At 46.0% G+C, this 13,286-nt stretch overlaps 1 protein-coding gene across 1 annotated transcript in view; it reads left to right on the top strand.

Moving 5' to 3' along the window:
* LOC146185540 (sperm-specific sodium:proton exchanger-like) overlaps positions 1 to 10,829 on the top strand; it is a 29,619-nt gene extending 18,790 nt beyond the window's left edge. Inside the window, exons 9-17 of the mRNA XM_084606485.1 lie at positions 714 to 917; positions 1,643 to 1,855; positions 3,397 to 3,534; positions 4,293 to 4,418; positions 4,528 to 4,623; positions 5,881 to 6,060; positions 6,533 to 6,670; positions 7,292 to 7,489; positions 10,125 to 10,829. Coding sequence (XP_084462611.1) covers positions 714 to 917; positions 1,643 to 1,855; positions 3,397 to 3,534; positions 4,293 to 4,418; positions 4,528 to 4,623; positions 5,881 to 6,060; positions 6,533 to 6,670; positions 7,292 to 7,489; positions 10,125 to 10,325 — 1,494 coding nt within the window. The 3' untranslated portion in view covers positions 10,326 to 10,829. The remainder of the gene's footprint in view (positions 1 to 713; positions 918 to 1,642; positions 1,856 to 3,396; positions 3,535 to 4,292; positions 4,419 to 4,527; positions 4,624 to 5,880; positions 6,061 to 6,532; positions 6,671 to 7,291; positions 7,490 to 10,124) is intronic.
* The last annotated feature ends 2,457 nt before the right edge of the window (positions 10,830 to 13,286 follow it).

The raw sequence follows: 13,286 nt of genomic DNA on the forward strand, positions 1-13,286 counted from the left end.
CAAACTCCCCTCGCCTTTAGAGGCCCGTCGATATACAAGCGGAACATATCCGCTCGTTAGTGCTGTGCAAGAGCCCGTTGCCGTGTAGTCACAAGCGGTAAAAAACAAAATGTGGAGACGGGTGATGTGAAGAGTGAGGAGGACTGCGGCGAAAGATTGAAAAACTGTTGCCTCTCAATCTAGAAGCTGAAAGTGGAAAATGCATGAAAGTGTAGAGTGGCAGCTGAGAAGAGTACTCGCATTATTCGCGTCTGCTGATGCGTAATATGCCGCTGTGCAATATGACTGAGCCGGAGAGAAGCGCCTACCTCACCCACGTGCCGCTCGAGACGAGGTCAACGAGGCACGGAGTGAGGCTGTCGGCAGTTGTCAAACCGGGTGTCTCCTTTAAATCAGTCAAGAAATACTGGGACTGTCAGTTGTAGGACGGTTGTGAGAAGAAATTCAAAAACGTGTCTCTGAAATTGTTACATCATATCTCTTCAAATTTCGCATTATCTAGTGTATTAATCACCTACCGCCGTTATTGTTTTGTTTTTGTTTTGTTTTTCTGCATTTAACGTGGCTGTTTAACGTATTTTAGGCTGTATGTGACTGCTAATGGTTGTATGTATTGATTGCTGATTGTTTTGCCTTCCCACAATGCCTTAAAGTAACTGTTTCTTTTTATTACATTGGAAGACTCATGACAACTCAAAACGCGTTGCGCGCAGCTGTCAGCGTACGGCCAGAAGGTAGTGAACCTGGACAACTACAACAAGCTGGACCTGATCCTGCTGGCGTCTTGCACGGTGGTCTTCCTGGTCCACGTGGTGCTGCGCGTTCTGAACGCTGGTGGCGGCTACGAGCAGATGCTCAGCATCCTCTTCATCGTCGTCATTTCGGCCCGCTTCACGCACGCCATCAAATACGCCGAGGTGCGCGAGCTCCTCTCCCGGACACGATGTCAGCTGCGTAATGCAACTTAGAGCGCATCTTGTTTATAGCGACGGAAACAGCCCTAAAAGGCTGTTTTAACCCATGTTACCGCACCTCGTCTTTCGTTTTCTCATTTCATGCACAGTCTCGGTAAATTACAGAGGCGCTAATAAGCTGGCAGATAGTCTCGCCAGCGGCTATAAACAACTCAAATCTCGCATCGGATATAACAAAAGTTAATCGTGAATTGTTTCAACTGCATCGGGACCAATGTAGGAAGTTGTGTTGTGTCAGAACGTATACACCTTCCTGTACCTTTGGTGAAATAATTCCTTAAATGTCGTGGTTTTCGTCCAACACCGCGGTTCTGGGACCGCACAATAAAAGCATGCATAGGTAATGCGATTCCCAGGCTTTCCTTGTGGCGTAGAAAGCTGCCAATCGGTAGAAATTAAATTTGAATTCTGCATGGTCTGGCAAGCCGGATAAATTAATTACCTGGGTGCCATAATGGAATTGGCATGCTCTCTTCTCTGAAGTAATCAAGCGACTAGACAGCAGAAAAAGGAATGGATATTTTTCCAAGCTTCCTGCGAAATTATTTCACTCTGGGTGGTGAAATTTTTGGACGCGTTGCTTTAATTTCTTTCATTCGCGCTTTATGTAGTGCGCTGGTACTTGAGCCTACAGTTCACGGGCGTTGCTGCTCGCGCATTGGGCGCAGCTGCTCCTGGTCCGATGCTCGAAGATGATTCACCGGTACCTGGACGCCATCATCTACTCTGCGTACGAGGCAGGCCATGCCATCGTCACCGGCGAAGAGGAAGTGCAGAGGAACGTGTGGAAGTTCGTCGACTCGGCCGACATTGCCATGGAGATCCGCGGCAGAGCCACGTACAACCGCCTGCTAGTCCTCCAGAAGCTCGCTGACCTCCAGGTGCGGAATCCCTACGAAAACTCTCCGTCGCGTATGAAATTATTCAGCATAAATTACGTATGGTGTGGGAAAATATGCGGAAACTTCCGCACTCTAAGTACTTTCTCTATGTGCTTTTGCGAATCACCTACGCATAATGCGATTCTTCAGACGAAGTCGGCCCGTAATCCGGGCCTCCTGTATGTATTGATCGCGTACTCTGTTTAGACTACTTGTATATGCTCCGAACGAGTCATATAGATCGCATGCCGAATTTGTCTAACTTTTTACCGGCTTTTGACATGAAGTTATGGAGATCGTCGGCCTGAAAAATCTCGAAAATATAGAGCGCTGAGTGTAAACCCAGCTGGAGACTGCCATTGTTGAATTCTGAGTGCAAAAGACTGCGTTCTCATATTGGTCCGTGACTTCGCCGAACGCGCTGTGAAGGATTTAGCTGCTGTTCTCGCATAAATGGGATGGCGGAGAAGGGGGGTACATGAATCACAAACTAACAGCATAAGGGGCGAGTTGGTGCTGCATAGTACTCAGAAATGTGGCGCAACAAACACAATCACATGACAAGAAAGACAACATAGGCACACAATACCAACTGTAATATAGATCTGAAAAGAAAGTGTGTGTTCAGATCCATATTACAGTTGGTATATGGTGCGCCTGTGTTGTGTTTCTCATGTGATTGTGTGTGTTGCGCCACATTTCTGGGTACTAGGCATGAATCAGATTTCAATATTTCAATGCTGGGTCCAGGTCGAATATTTCTTGTTTACCCCTCTTTCTATTCAAGCTGTTGTCCTCGCTACACATGCTGCAAACAGTCCTGCCAAAGGCTGGATTGCCTTTATTGTATATAGCGCAAATTTCTACTGACTACTGGTTCTTGACAGAAATACTGTAAGAAACTGCTCACTGATTGGCAAACATACTTTTTCCCTTCCTGACCAAATTGAAACCTGCTAACTGCGTTTGTGATTCGCCTCTTAGTTCCACAATCCCAAGAGCTAAACTACAGATGGAAACTGAAATAGCAACGTTTCGCTTCTGACGGGTAATACGCACATGTGTGGCTCTTACCATTGGCCTGCACTTGGGGTCTAAATGTATATATAATTCCAACAGATGTGGCAACCGTTACAAGGACTGTTCAAAATTATCCAATAAAGTTGGGTGCTGTTTAATAAAGATTCCGCACGAGCAGTCGGTGGCAGGTTGACCATGGCACTTCCTAGTATAGTCTCCATCACAGCCTTCGTAGCATGAACTTCTTCCGAGATGGCAGTTCGAGTTCTGCCGCCTTCAGTGACAGTCATATTGTGCGTGCATGTGTGTGTGCAAGGTAATCCTGGACTCTTAGAGCCTTAGATCGCTTGCGAATCGAGGCAAATCCCCGAAGAACTCTTGGAAAGCTCCACCTCCGGACGCCTGTCAAATTCTACGGACTTCATTTACGCGAGTACTCTGTGTTGGGTCAGTAGAACGGCACTCTTCCTAAAAGCAACGAATTGAAGAGACCGGTATTTGTTGTCTCTTCTGCCCCACAGTCCCTGTTCCCGGGAATAATGGTTTCCTTCCGAAGTCGCCAGGCCAGCAGCACGATCCTGAACGACCTGTCCAAGCAGATCAAAGAGATGCAGCGCGACGGCGTTCTCGACTCCGAGGACTTCAAAAACCTGTGCCAGGTGAGGCAACCTGACATGGCTGCGTTCGTCTTACGTAAAGCTTCCCGGCGCAGCGACGATAGTAACAATTTTAATGGCAAAGTTTAGGTCAGTGCAATTAGCGCATTCGTTTAGTGACGCTAGTTGTGGTGAAAAGCAGCGCAGATTGAACGCGATAGAAAAAAAATGGACTTACCGTTTTCTCCACAGGAGAAGCAACTCCATTCTCTTAGCATGCAGTGGGACACTAACTTGTAGTCCACAGGGATCAGACGCTCCATAGCAATAACGAAAGCATAACGTCATCAACGATCACACATTGAGATCATCACTACATCAGCACTAGACCATTTATATACTTCGTAAGATTAAATCATTTGAGTGACGGCAGTTACTGGGTTATCCACCCACCATAGTGGCTTAATGGCACCGACTTTCCGCATATAAGCACAGAGGTTCGATGCCGTTTGCGGCGGCGGCGACAGCATTTCGTTGGAATCGAAATTCGCAAAACACTCGGTGGTGGAGTGTTGCCGGCCATGATGAGCGGTTCATGTTAAATGCCTGTGCCATCAAATTCATCGTGCAGCTCTTCTCTCATCGGCATGAATGTTAGCGGCTACACCGTTGGAGGCGCATATATTGTACAGTAATTATTGCGCGGAAAGAGAAGCTCCCGTTCGTATAAACGGCTTATGCCAACCAATCGACCCGATGATTTCCGTTACTTCTTAATCAGGCTACTCATACTCGCCAACATGTCCCGTTTTGTCCTTCAGGCCATACAGTCTCGTCATATGAGCATCTTGGCCGCAGCGCGTAGCTTGCCAACCAGCTACAAACCGATCGCCATGCTCCGAGTCATCCCGTGGATCAACTCGGACAGCATTCGCCAATTTTTAGCGGTGAGTTGGTGGCTCGGGTCGAGTGTACGTTAAAAGCTAAGTGTTTTTTCGTTATGTCGCTGCCTCTGCTATGCCACAGTGCAAAGGTTTGTGTTCAATCATCTTTCAGATAAGAATCCGACCGGTGTCCTTCGCTCCAAACGAAGTCATCGTGGAGCGGGAGGAAGAAAACCCCATTATACTGACGTATTCCGGCATATTAAAGGTACGTGGGAGATCCCGTCATCTTGTGTTCGTCGTGAGGGGACAGAAACCAGGCACGAGGTGTACAAGTTCAAAATAGCAAGAGTAAGCGCGGTTAAAGATGGTGAAATAAAGCCGCTTCATAGTGCGTGGTTCTTTTGATTAGTAGCATGGTCTTATAGAAAGCACAAGCAAAAAGTTTTAGCCGATAGTTTGGGGCATATCGTCCTTAGCCTTTTGTGTGCCATATAACCCAACGCAACACAGCGACATAAGCTAAAATTAGCGTAAAAGAGTTCTGCACGGGAAGGTTCGTCCCTGGCTTATAAACAACCTATTCGTTCAGAGTAAATGTAAAGGGCTCGTTCTACAACAGAGCTCTAAAACATATTATTACGATTTACCTAGCGCTCTTTGAAGTGCACACTTAGCGAATACGCCCATAATAGCAACACAAGTGTCTGCTTGCAGGTTTGCGATGTGGAGTCACGGTCAATTTATAACTCGGCTCGCCAAAACAATTATTTTTTCTCCTCTACTTGCCTAATCATACAGAAGCATAGCAAAAAAATGCTTTTTTTTTTCTGTGACAAGCACATGGGCCTTGAGCCATGTTGACGAAACATAACTATTCAGCAGGATTCAAATATATTCCTTACAGTTGATGTCTTGAGCACGCCGAGGCTAAAACCGATTTTTTGTGTCTTTTGTGTGTTTGGCGCTTGACAACGAAGCGTTGACGCGCGTTCAGCTTCCGCAACAGCAGACGCCTGCTAAATTCATATTTTTCACGTGGCTGGTGAGAAGCCAGCCTAAGCAGTGCGTCAAAGTAATTTTTTCTAAGATTCGTCACTGGCGCTCCCATCAGAACTAACATAACAAGCACCAGCTACGTATAAGGATTTTTACACTTCTTGGATCATCCCTAATTTGCGTAAGTCCAAGTCATTTTCTTCTGGCGGCAATACGGCTGTACACTGACATTGTAAGTCAAGCAGTTTCCTTTGTTTCAGCTTCTGTTCTTCGTTTTTGTTGTTTGTAGATAGCGTTCTCTGTTTTGGTCTTTTCTCAAGCACTTCTTTGGTGCCAAAGCCCGGTGTGTGGAGCGAGCGAAACAGAATAGTCACAACGGTTTTTATTACATTTGCCCTTCCGACACTCTGCCAATTTTTTTCGCAGTTATTAAAATAATTCATTTCGGCATTAATTAATGCACGCCGAAGTTTAGAATGGCGGACAGTCTACACTTAGCTTAAACTCAAATTCTTTTCGAGCGCAGATTGAAGGCGAGTACGAGGAACGTGACGATGGGTCGCTGCCCAATTCGGCGTCGACACTGTTCTTCTTCAATGAAGGCTACTTCGTCGACTACGTGCCTGCGCCCGCCTGCACCGGCGACCTCGGCCTCGTCACCGAGGAAGCCTCCATCACGCGCGTCATCGCCCAGACGCAGGTCAACGTGAGTAGCCTTACCTCCTCTCCCACACCATGCCGGTGTTTATATATGAGGCTTAATCTAGCACAAAAGTAAGCTGACAAAGGTTTGGACCTGGCTGCTTAAGTGATAGTCTAAATTATAGATCTCCATAAGTTTTATATGCTAGTTAACTTAATTTTGTCGCCAACTGCCGGAAAAGTCTGTCACTGAAATAAAAGGTCGTCTACGCTCAACTGAAAGCGCCTTTTGGCTTCCGCTAATTTGTAGACATCCGCAACATTTTTAAAAGGAAATAGCGTGCTCCGTTCACTTTTGCATGCACTGGTTCTTCTTATAACACACTGCCGAAACACGGACCATCCGCTTCTTTTTACTTATTTGTGTCATGGAACGTAAATTGTAGCGTCTGTTCATCTGCTTAATGAAATCACTTTATAGCATCAGGTGCTGACGGCGCCTGCACTGATGTCCGTTTCTTCATCCGCTCTTCCAGGCCTATATGATCCCAAGAGAACGAGTGATTGAAGCTATAGGAATCTTCACGAACGCACCGAGTTTTTTATATGACATCTGGGCGTACATAGCGAAGAACATCGGTCTCTTGGTGCTTCAAACTCACCCCAAGTACCAGGCAAGTGTCCCATCAAAACATCGCGGAGTTTACCGCTCTTATGCAAAGCCTATTCATAACAAGTGGTTAGCAGAACCTTTAGGAAAATTCAAGGTTAAAAGCGACCCTTAGTAGCAATCAAAATAAATTAGAATTATTTTATTTAGCTCACTAACTCTTGATGATCGCTCATCATTGCCTCTCGAATTCCAACCGCGCTTTATGCGAATCATAGCTTCGGAAATATCTGCACTTGTCAGTCCCCTCACATCGCTCATGAAAACGTCAATAAACACACACACACACACACACACCCACACACACACACACACACACACACACACACACACACACACACACACACACACACACACACACACACACACACACACACACACACACACACACACACACACACACACACACACACACACACACACACACACACACACACACACACACACACACACACACACACACACACACACACACACACACACAAGCTGCAGTCGTGGAACAGGTTCACATCCTGTTAAGCTTACCGTAATCTGTTTAGCCTAATGGTCAGTCTAGTTTTCGACGCGATGCAACATCTGATGACGTCTCACCGTGACAATTTATCTCCATTTCCGGCTTCACCAGACGTGGCCACTGGAGAAGATCCAGCGCCGCCTAGACTCATTCCTGATGCCCAACTTGGAGATTGCGACGAAGTTCATATTGACGTCGGACATCCACGACGCCATCCTGATTCAGGGTGTCGCCATCGACAGCGAGACGCAGGAGAGCATTATCGGCCCTCGCTACGTGCCCCACAGCACCCGCAGACTCAGTTTCCCGGTGAGACACGCACGTTGTGACAAAATCTGAGCAATTTTTATTTTCAGGACTTGAATATTCTCCATGTATACTCTCAGATTCGTTTCCCATTATAAAGTTTCTACCCTCTGAAGAAAGTTCGCGGCGCCAGGTTAAGTATTCGCTTGCAAGACATAACCTTCCAGCACGGTCCCCTACATTGTTTATTTTCGTCCGTCTCTGCTTTTACAAATCATGAGCAGTAAAGTTTAGACTGCGTAAAAGCACGGCAGGCTATGGTAGATCCATAGATGTGACAGCGAGTTCCGCGTTGACATAAATTTCTTCTTCCGTAATTCAAGTAGTAGCTTGTTCTTTTTTAACTTCGGTGATACTTCGCGAAGACAGATCGACGGAGACCTCCGATACCACACTAAAGGTCAACTAACAAGGTGGCGGTCAATGGCTTCACTATGTTGGCCGGCTTAGGCTACATTACTTGTCGCCATGTTGTTCCTCTGAGCCGGAAACATGTCTCTCAAAAATAGCTCAGACGTAGTTCGACAGTGTTCCTGAATACCAACGTACAAACGTCCAAACGTGCAAGCTATCTGACTAGGCTTATGTCAAGCACGGAGAGAGACGCTTCCTCCGGATTTCGTTTGCCCGCAAACTGTTTATGCAGAGTTGTAAGTATACGCAGAAATTTACATCTTTCGCAACACGTGGAAGCAAGTGTGAAATCAGTTGTCAAAAGCAACCAAGAAAATGAAACCAAAGGCTAAGGGAATTCTTAGCCTCATGTAAGATAAGTTTCAGCCGTTAATGTGCCAGACTTATCATTGAATAATTATGAATTTCCAGTTCAAAGCCCTTCGATATTTGCAGCAGATATATGTTGACATTAACTCGTATAGGGAGGAAAAGGCAGGATGACACCATCGCACTCAATATGACTTGCGACGCCAGGCAGCGTAACCGCACCGCTTCTTCCAAGTATGGTGGGGTCGAGAGGCGGAGGGCTTTGGAACGAAAAGACAATGATTATTGTTGTGGCTGTAGGAAGAAGGAAAAGAAAATGCACGGGCCTGTTACTGGCTCTGTAGCTGAGCCACCTCCTCTGCCTCGTGCGGACAGAAGTGAGAAAGTAGAGAAGAAAGAAAAAGAAGAGGGAGAGAAAGACGCGCGCCGCAGCAGCCGTCGTCCACCACCTAAGCGGTTGCGGGTGCAATTACGGCCTACAACAGATAAAAATCTCTGAATAGGTCAAAAAAATTGGCTGTGGCTTAGCTTGGTTAAGCCTGGTAATTGCGAAGCAATACGTGGGTTCTGTTATTGTACCGCTTGTGGTGATGTTCTGGTTATGCTTATGCTAGTATGGCTATGGTGATACTCTTGGCTGTGCTATGTTTGGCATGGGTAAACACGCACAGACACGAATGACGACACACACATGTTACTCGTTTTCATCTTTTATTCAAACCGAACTAGTAGTGCTGGAACGAGATGCACATTCCACACTGTCGGCCAAACTTGTAACTTCCTCACTAGCTGTGCCATTGATTCTGCTGCCGAAGACGCTGAGCGTTTTTTTCGCCTGGCTGCATCTTGAGCTCGTCGCTTGGAAAGCCGTTCTTCTCGTTCTTCTTCTGCCTCCGTAGCTCGCTGATGCTTTCTCTTTGCAACCCGCCTAAGCGTATAGGCTGGAGGCGGCATCTCATGGGCTTGACGAGAAGAGCGGGAGTCAGGCCGCGGCCGTGGCTATGCGCTGCGCAAGGCGACGGCGTGTGATGGGGCCCCGTTTTTACACAGATGGTATGATGTCACATAGCGCGTCACATAGGTCAGAGAAATAACTAGTGGATTTCAAGAAGAGATGGGCATGGGCAGGCTATGTAGTGCTAAGAGAGGATTACAGATATTCGCTGAGGGGAACAAATCGAATTCCAAGAGAAAGAAAACGTAGCAGGGGCCGGCAGAAAGTTAGGTGGGCGAATGAGGTTAAGAAGTTCTCAGGGGTTAAGTGGATGCAGCTAGCACAGCACCTGGGTTAACTGGAGTAATATGGAAGAGCATTTCACCCTGCAGTGGGTTTAATTCGGCTCATGATGATGGTGACTTCCGCAACAGTGGTGATGCTACAAGCTAAAAAGTAAGAAGAGCGCTCCCTAAATTATCAACATATGGATATCCCTCTTGAATACTTTATCGCGGTTTATTATGTAATGAAAATAACCCTCAACCTCTCATTCAGTCTGGTGTTCAATATTAAAGTCGTCCTGAAAACTTTTCATTTTTTTGTGTTTAAAGCATATATAAGCAGCATACCACAAAGCATTGCTTTTGTGAAGGCTCTTTCCTGCCTTCGAAAACTACGCACTACCAGTCTCCTTTCTTCTGCAGGCGTTAGCACTATGCAGACAACGGATCTCAACTGAGTCTGTGGTCATTTCAATGCGTGTGCATTTATCCTGTGTGTGTTCGTTTTTGGCCGCAAAATGCAAGTGCGTGTGCATATGTGCTTGCATAATAGACCGCGATTTTGTTCTTACCTCACTTCTTTGCGAAAGGTGCAGCCAGCACTCCATGGACGCCGTGACAGCGCAGTCTGTTCAATAGTTTGTGTTTTTTTTTTCTTTCCACACACTGTTCGCTAACTTCTAGCTTCACTCCGCAGGGCATCTTCCACCACCGCGTCCGACCGGTGCTGATCGTGATGGCGGACAAACGGTACCGCCTTCCCCCGGAGATCGATTGGCTCCAGCGCACCGAAGGTGCGGAGAACAACTATGACGAGTACCTGAAGCAAGAGTTCGGGCAGGACCAGATGTACATTCAGGAAGACATCTCAACCGAATCTGGCCGGGGGACGCACTGATAGGTGGCCTCAGGCGCCTCCCTTCCCATGCATCTTGAACAACATTCGTGTCGAAAGAGGGGCAGATATGCATGGAAGAGGAGTTTTTATGAAGGGGCATCGCTAGCGTTCATAACAGAACGTGGCATTTGAACACCCCCTTTTCATCTGTGCCTTTCTTTCTAGACTTTATATATTATAGATCTGCATGCGTTATTTCAGATATCATGTTTGCGACGTTTACAATGAGAGCACACACAACACTGTTTGCGATTTGCGCGGATTTTCATGATTCATGTATTGTTTTTAAAATAAACACACTTCTTGTTGAAAACATTTTGCCGTTTATGGGCAGTTATCAGTTATGAACAGGTTGTCACTGGCTCATATAAAACGCCTTATTCCGCAGAAATAAATTGCCGCCCTTTATTTTAAATATTTTAAATAGAAGCAAGGTTTTTCTCAATCTGACAAGTTTCACAGCCTTTCATCTTTGTTTTCATAGCCGCAGTTACTCGGTCGTCCTTGGGCATGCTTTTGTTTTTATTTATTTTTAATTTTTGCTGAATTTTTGTATGAAACACAACTGGGAAAGCAAATAGGCTACCCGAAGAAAAATGTCTCGCATAGAAACAAAGCGGAAATCATTGTTTTCAGAAAACATGCTGGACCAGAAAATATGGCAAAAGTGCTTCTCTGGCTGCTTTTATATTTTACGTAAGTACATAGCCAGCCCAGTTGAAGTTGTATTAAAGCGAAGGAGCAGAGTAAAAATAACAGCGAGTTTGACGCCGTCAGTATCGGAAGTTTCCCATTTTGACTAGTTGTAATCGTCGACTTGCCGCAAGCAAAGAAAATCGCTATTCACGAAAGTATCTGCGGCATATAACGCAGAACTTGTAAAGACGACAGATCTGCCAGAACAGAGCCGACAGAGGAGTGAAATTGATCAGCCCTAATAGCGAGAACGCGGCTGCTTCCTCTCAGACCAATCAGACATAGGGAGCGATCTTGCGGTCCCGTAGTGCGCTCTCGTAGGGTCTGGACGATCAAGACATTCCGCAATAAGTATTCATTCCAAGTCGGCGTTTTACGTTACTTTTACGCTTCAAGGCCCGTTCCGATTGCAATATAAATATTGCATTATTAAGGGTGTGCAACGAGCTTTTTTTTTTCATTCAACTTGATTCGCTCCCGAAAGGATAGCAATATCAGCCCGGTTGCTGCATCCCTAAAGCCACTTCCCTAAAAGGAACTGGACCCGGCACGGCCATACTATCCTGCACTATAGCATCATTGTATGGCGTAAGTTATTATCGAAGTAGAACCCACACCTGTGAGAGCGCACACATAACACGTGGATTTCAAAGTGAATGTAAGGGCATCTGCGACATTTACAGCTGGTATAAAAAATATGGCTACCGAGTGACCAATGATAGCGACTGCTACAGACTCCAAAAATGAGATCATTTGGCTACTTCCCTGATATCGAGAACCGGTCGTATTTCGCTGATGCATTCTATTCAGGAAGACCCGTGTCGCACGTGTCAGAACGATCATGCTAGTAGCCTGGTGCCTCAAGGCTTAATGCCGGCAGTAAGCATTGAGGCACCAGGCACCGCATAAAGTTGTAATTTGATGTTATGGTAACTGCATGAGTAGCAGGGCAAAACGTTACTGCTGTCATTAAACTCGCCTGTGGGACGTGCGCTCCTTTACCCTTGCTTTACGAATAGCAGCCTATTTAGTAATGAGCAACGCCTAGTCAAGTAATTAGATGCAATTTTTTTTGTAAGCATCACCTTTTTCTAAGTTTAGCGTCCAATCACCTTCATTTCTACCATCACCACGTATTGACACCGGAGTTTGCCAACGTGTATTGCAAGCCTTTCGGTTCGTCAAAAAAAGAAAAACGCAATTCTTTGAGAGCGCTTTCGGGAACAGTTTGGATTGGAACAAATTTAGATCACAGTGCTTTACTAAACTGAAATAAAATCAGTCGCCGAGACTATCATTCATGGCTGAAACTATCCAAACTATCACAACATATTCTTCACTGGGATTGAAGTTTGGTCTCAAAAATAACAGTTAAAAATAGTACGGAGCTTTAAGTGTAGCAAAACGGCAGTTCGGTTTTGTTTGGTTTGTAGGGTTTAACGTCCCAAAGCAACTAAGGCTATGAGAGACGCCGTAGTGGAGGACTTCGGAAATTTCGACCACCAGAGGTTCTTTAACGTTCACTGACATCGCACAGCACACGGGCGCCTTGCTTTTCGCCTCCATCGAAAAGCGGCCGCCAAGGCCGGGATTTGATCCCGCATCCTTGGGAACAGTAGTCGAGCGCCGTAACCACTGCACCACCCCGGCGGGGCCGGAACGGCAGTTCGGGCGAGCTGGTTATGCATTTGTGTGTCGCCGTGTCCCTGCGCTGTTTTATAAGAACTTAAGACAATGAAAGCGCATTACCTCACGCTTCATGCTGGGGCCAGAAATGGACATGTGGAGCTACCGAATGAAGAAAAGGGTGTGAAATGAAAAAAAAAAAAAAAAAGCGTTAGGCAGGGTTAAGCATGGCTAAACCCGTGACCGTGCGAAAGCGGCGTGACATTCCAGTTGAACAGTGAGTTTAACACGTTTTTGATTACGGTCACCTCAAGTCTCGCAGTCCACTTTTGTGTTGTTACAGCAGTTCGTACCATCTTCCTCTCACATTAGGTTGTAATTCGTTCAAGATGTCTTAGGGGCAAATTGCGCACAAAGAAAAAAAAGGCTGTTTCGGTGGCTAGAAAACTCTTGCGTCACAGTTGCTATAGCAATAGCAACTCTCCAGGCAACTGATCTGCTGGAGGAGTGTCAATAACACACAAAGCGAACTTGAGGAAAGGTATAGCCTGATGAAGTCTTTCGCGCTAAAATTTTAAGGTATACACATACTCTAAAGCGTCACTTAAGGCAATGAGCTTGATACAAGGTCATATTTAT

The sequence above is a fragment of the Amblyomma maculatum genome, chromosome 6 (genome assembly GCF_055883805.1).
Source record: "Amblyomma maculatum isolate TAMU_Amacu chromosome 6, ASM5588380v1, whole genome shotgun sequence".
NCBI classification, from domain to species: domain Eukaryota; kingdom Metazoa; phylum Arthropoda; class Arachnida; order Ixodida; family Ixodidae; genus Amblyomma; species Amblyomma maculatum.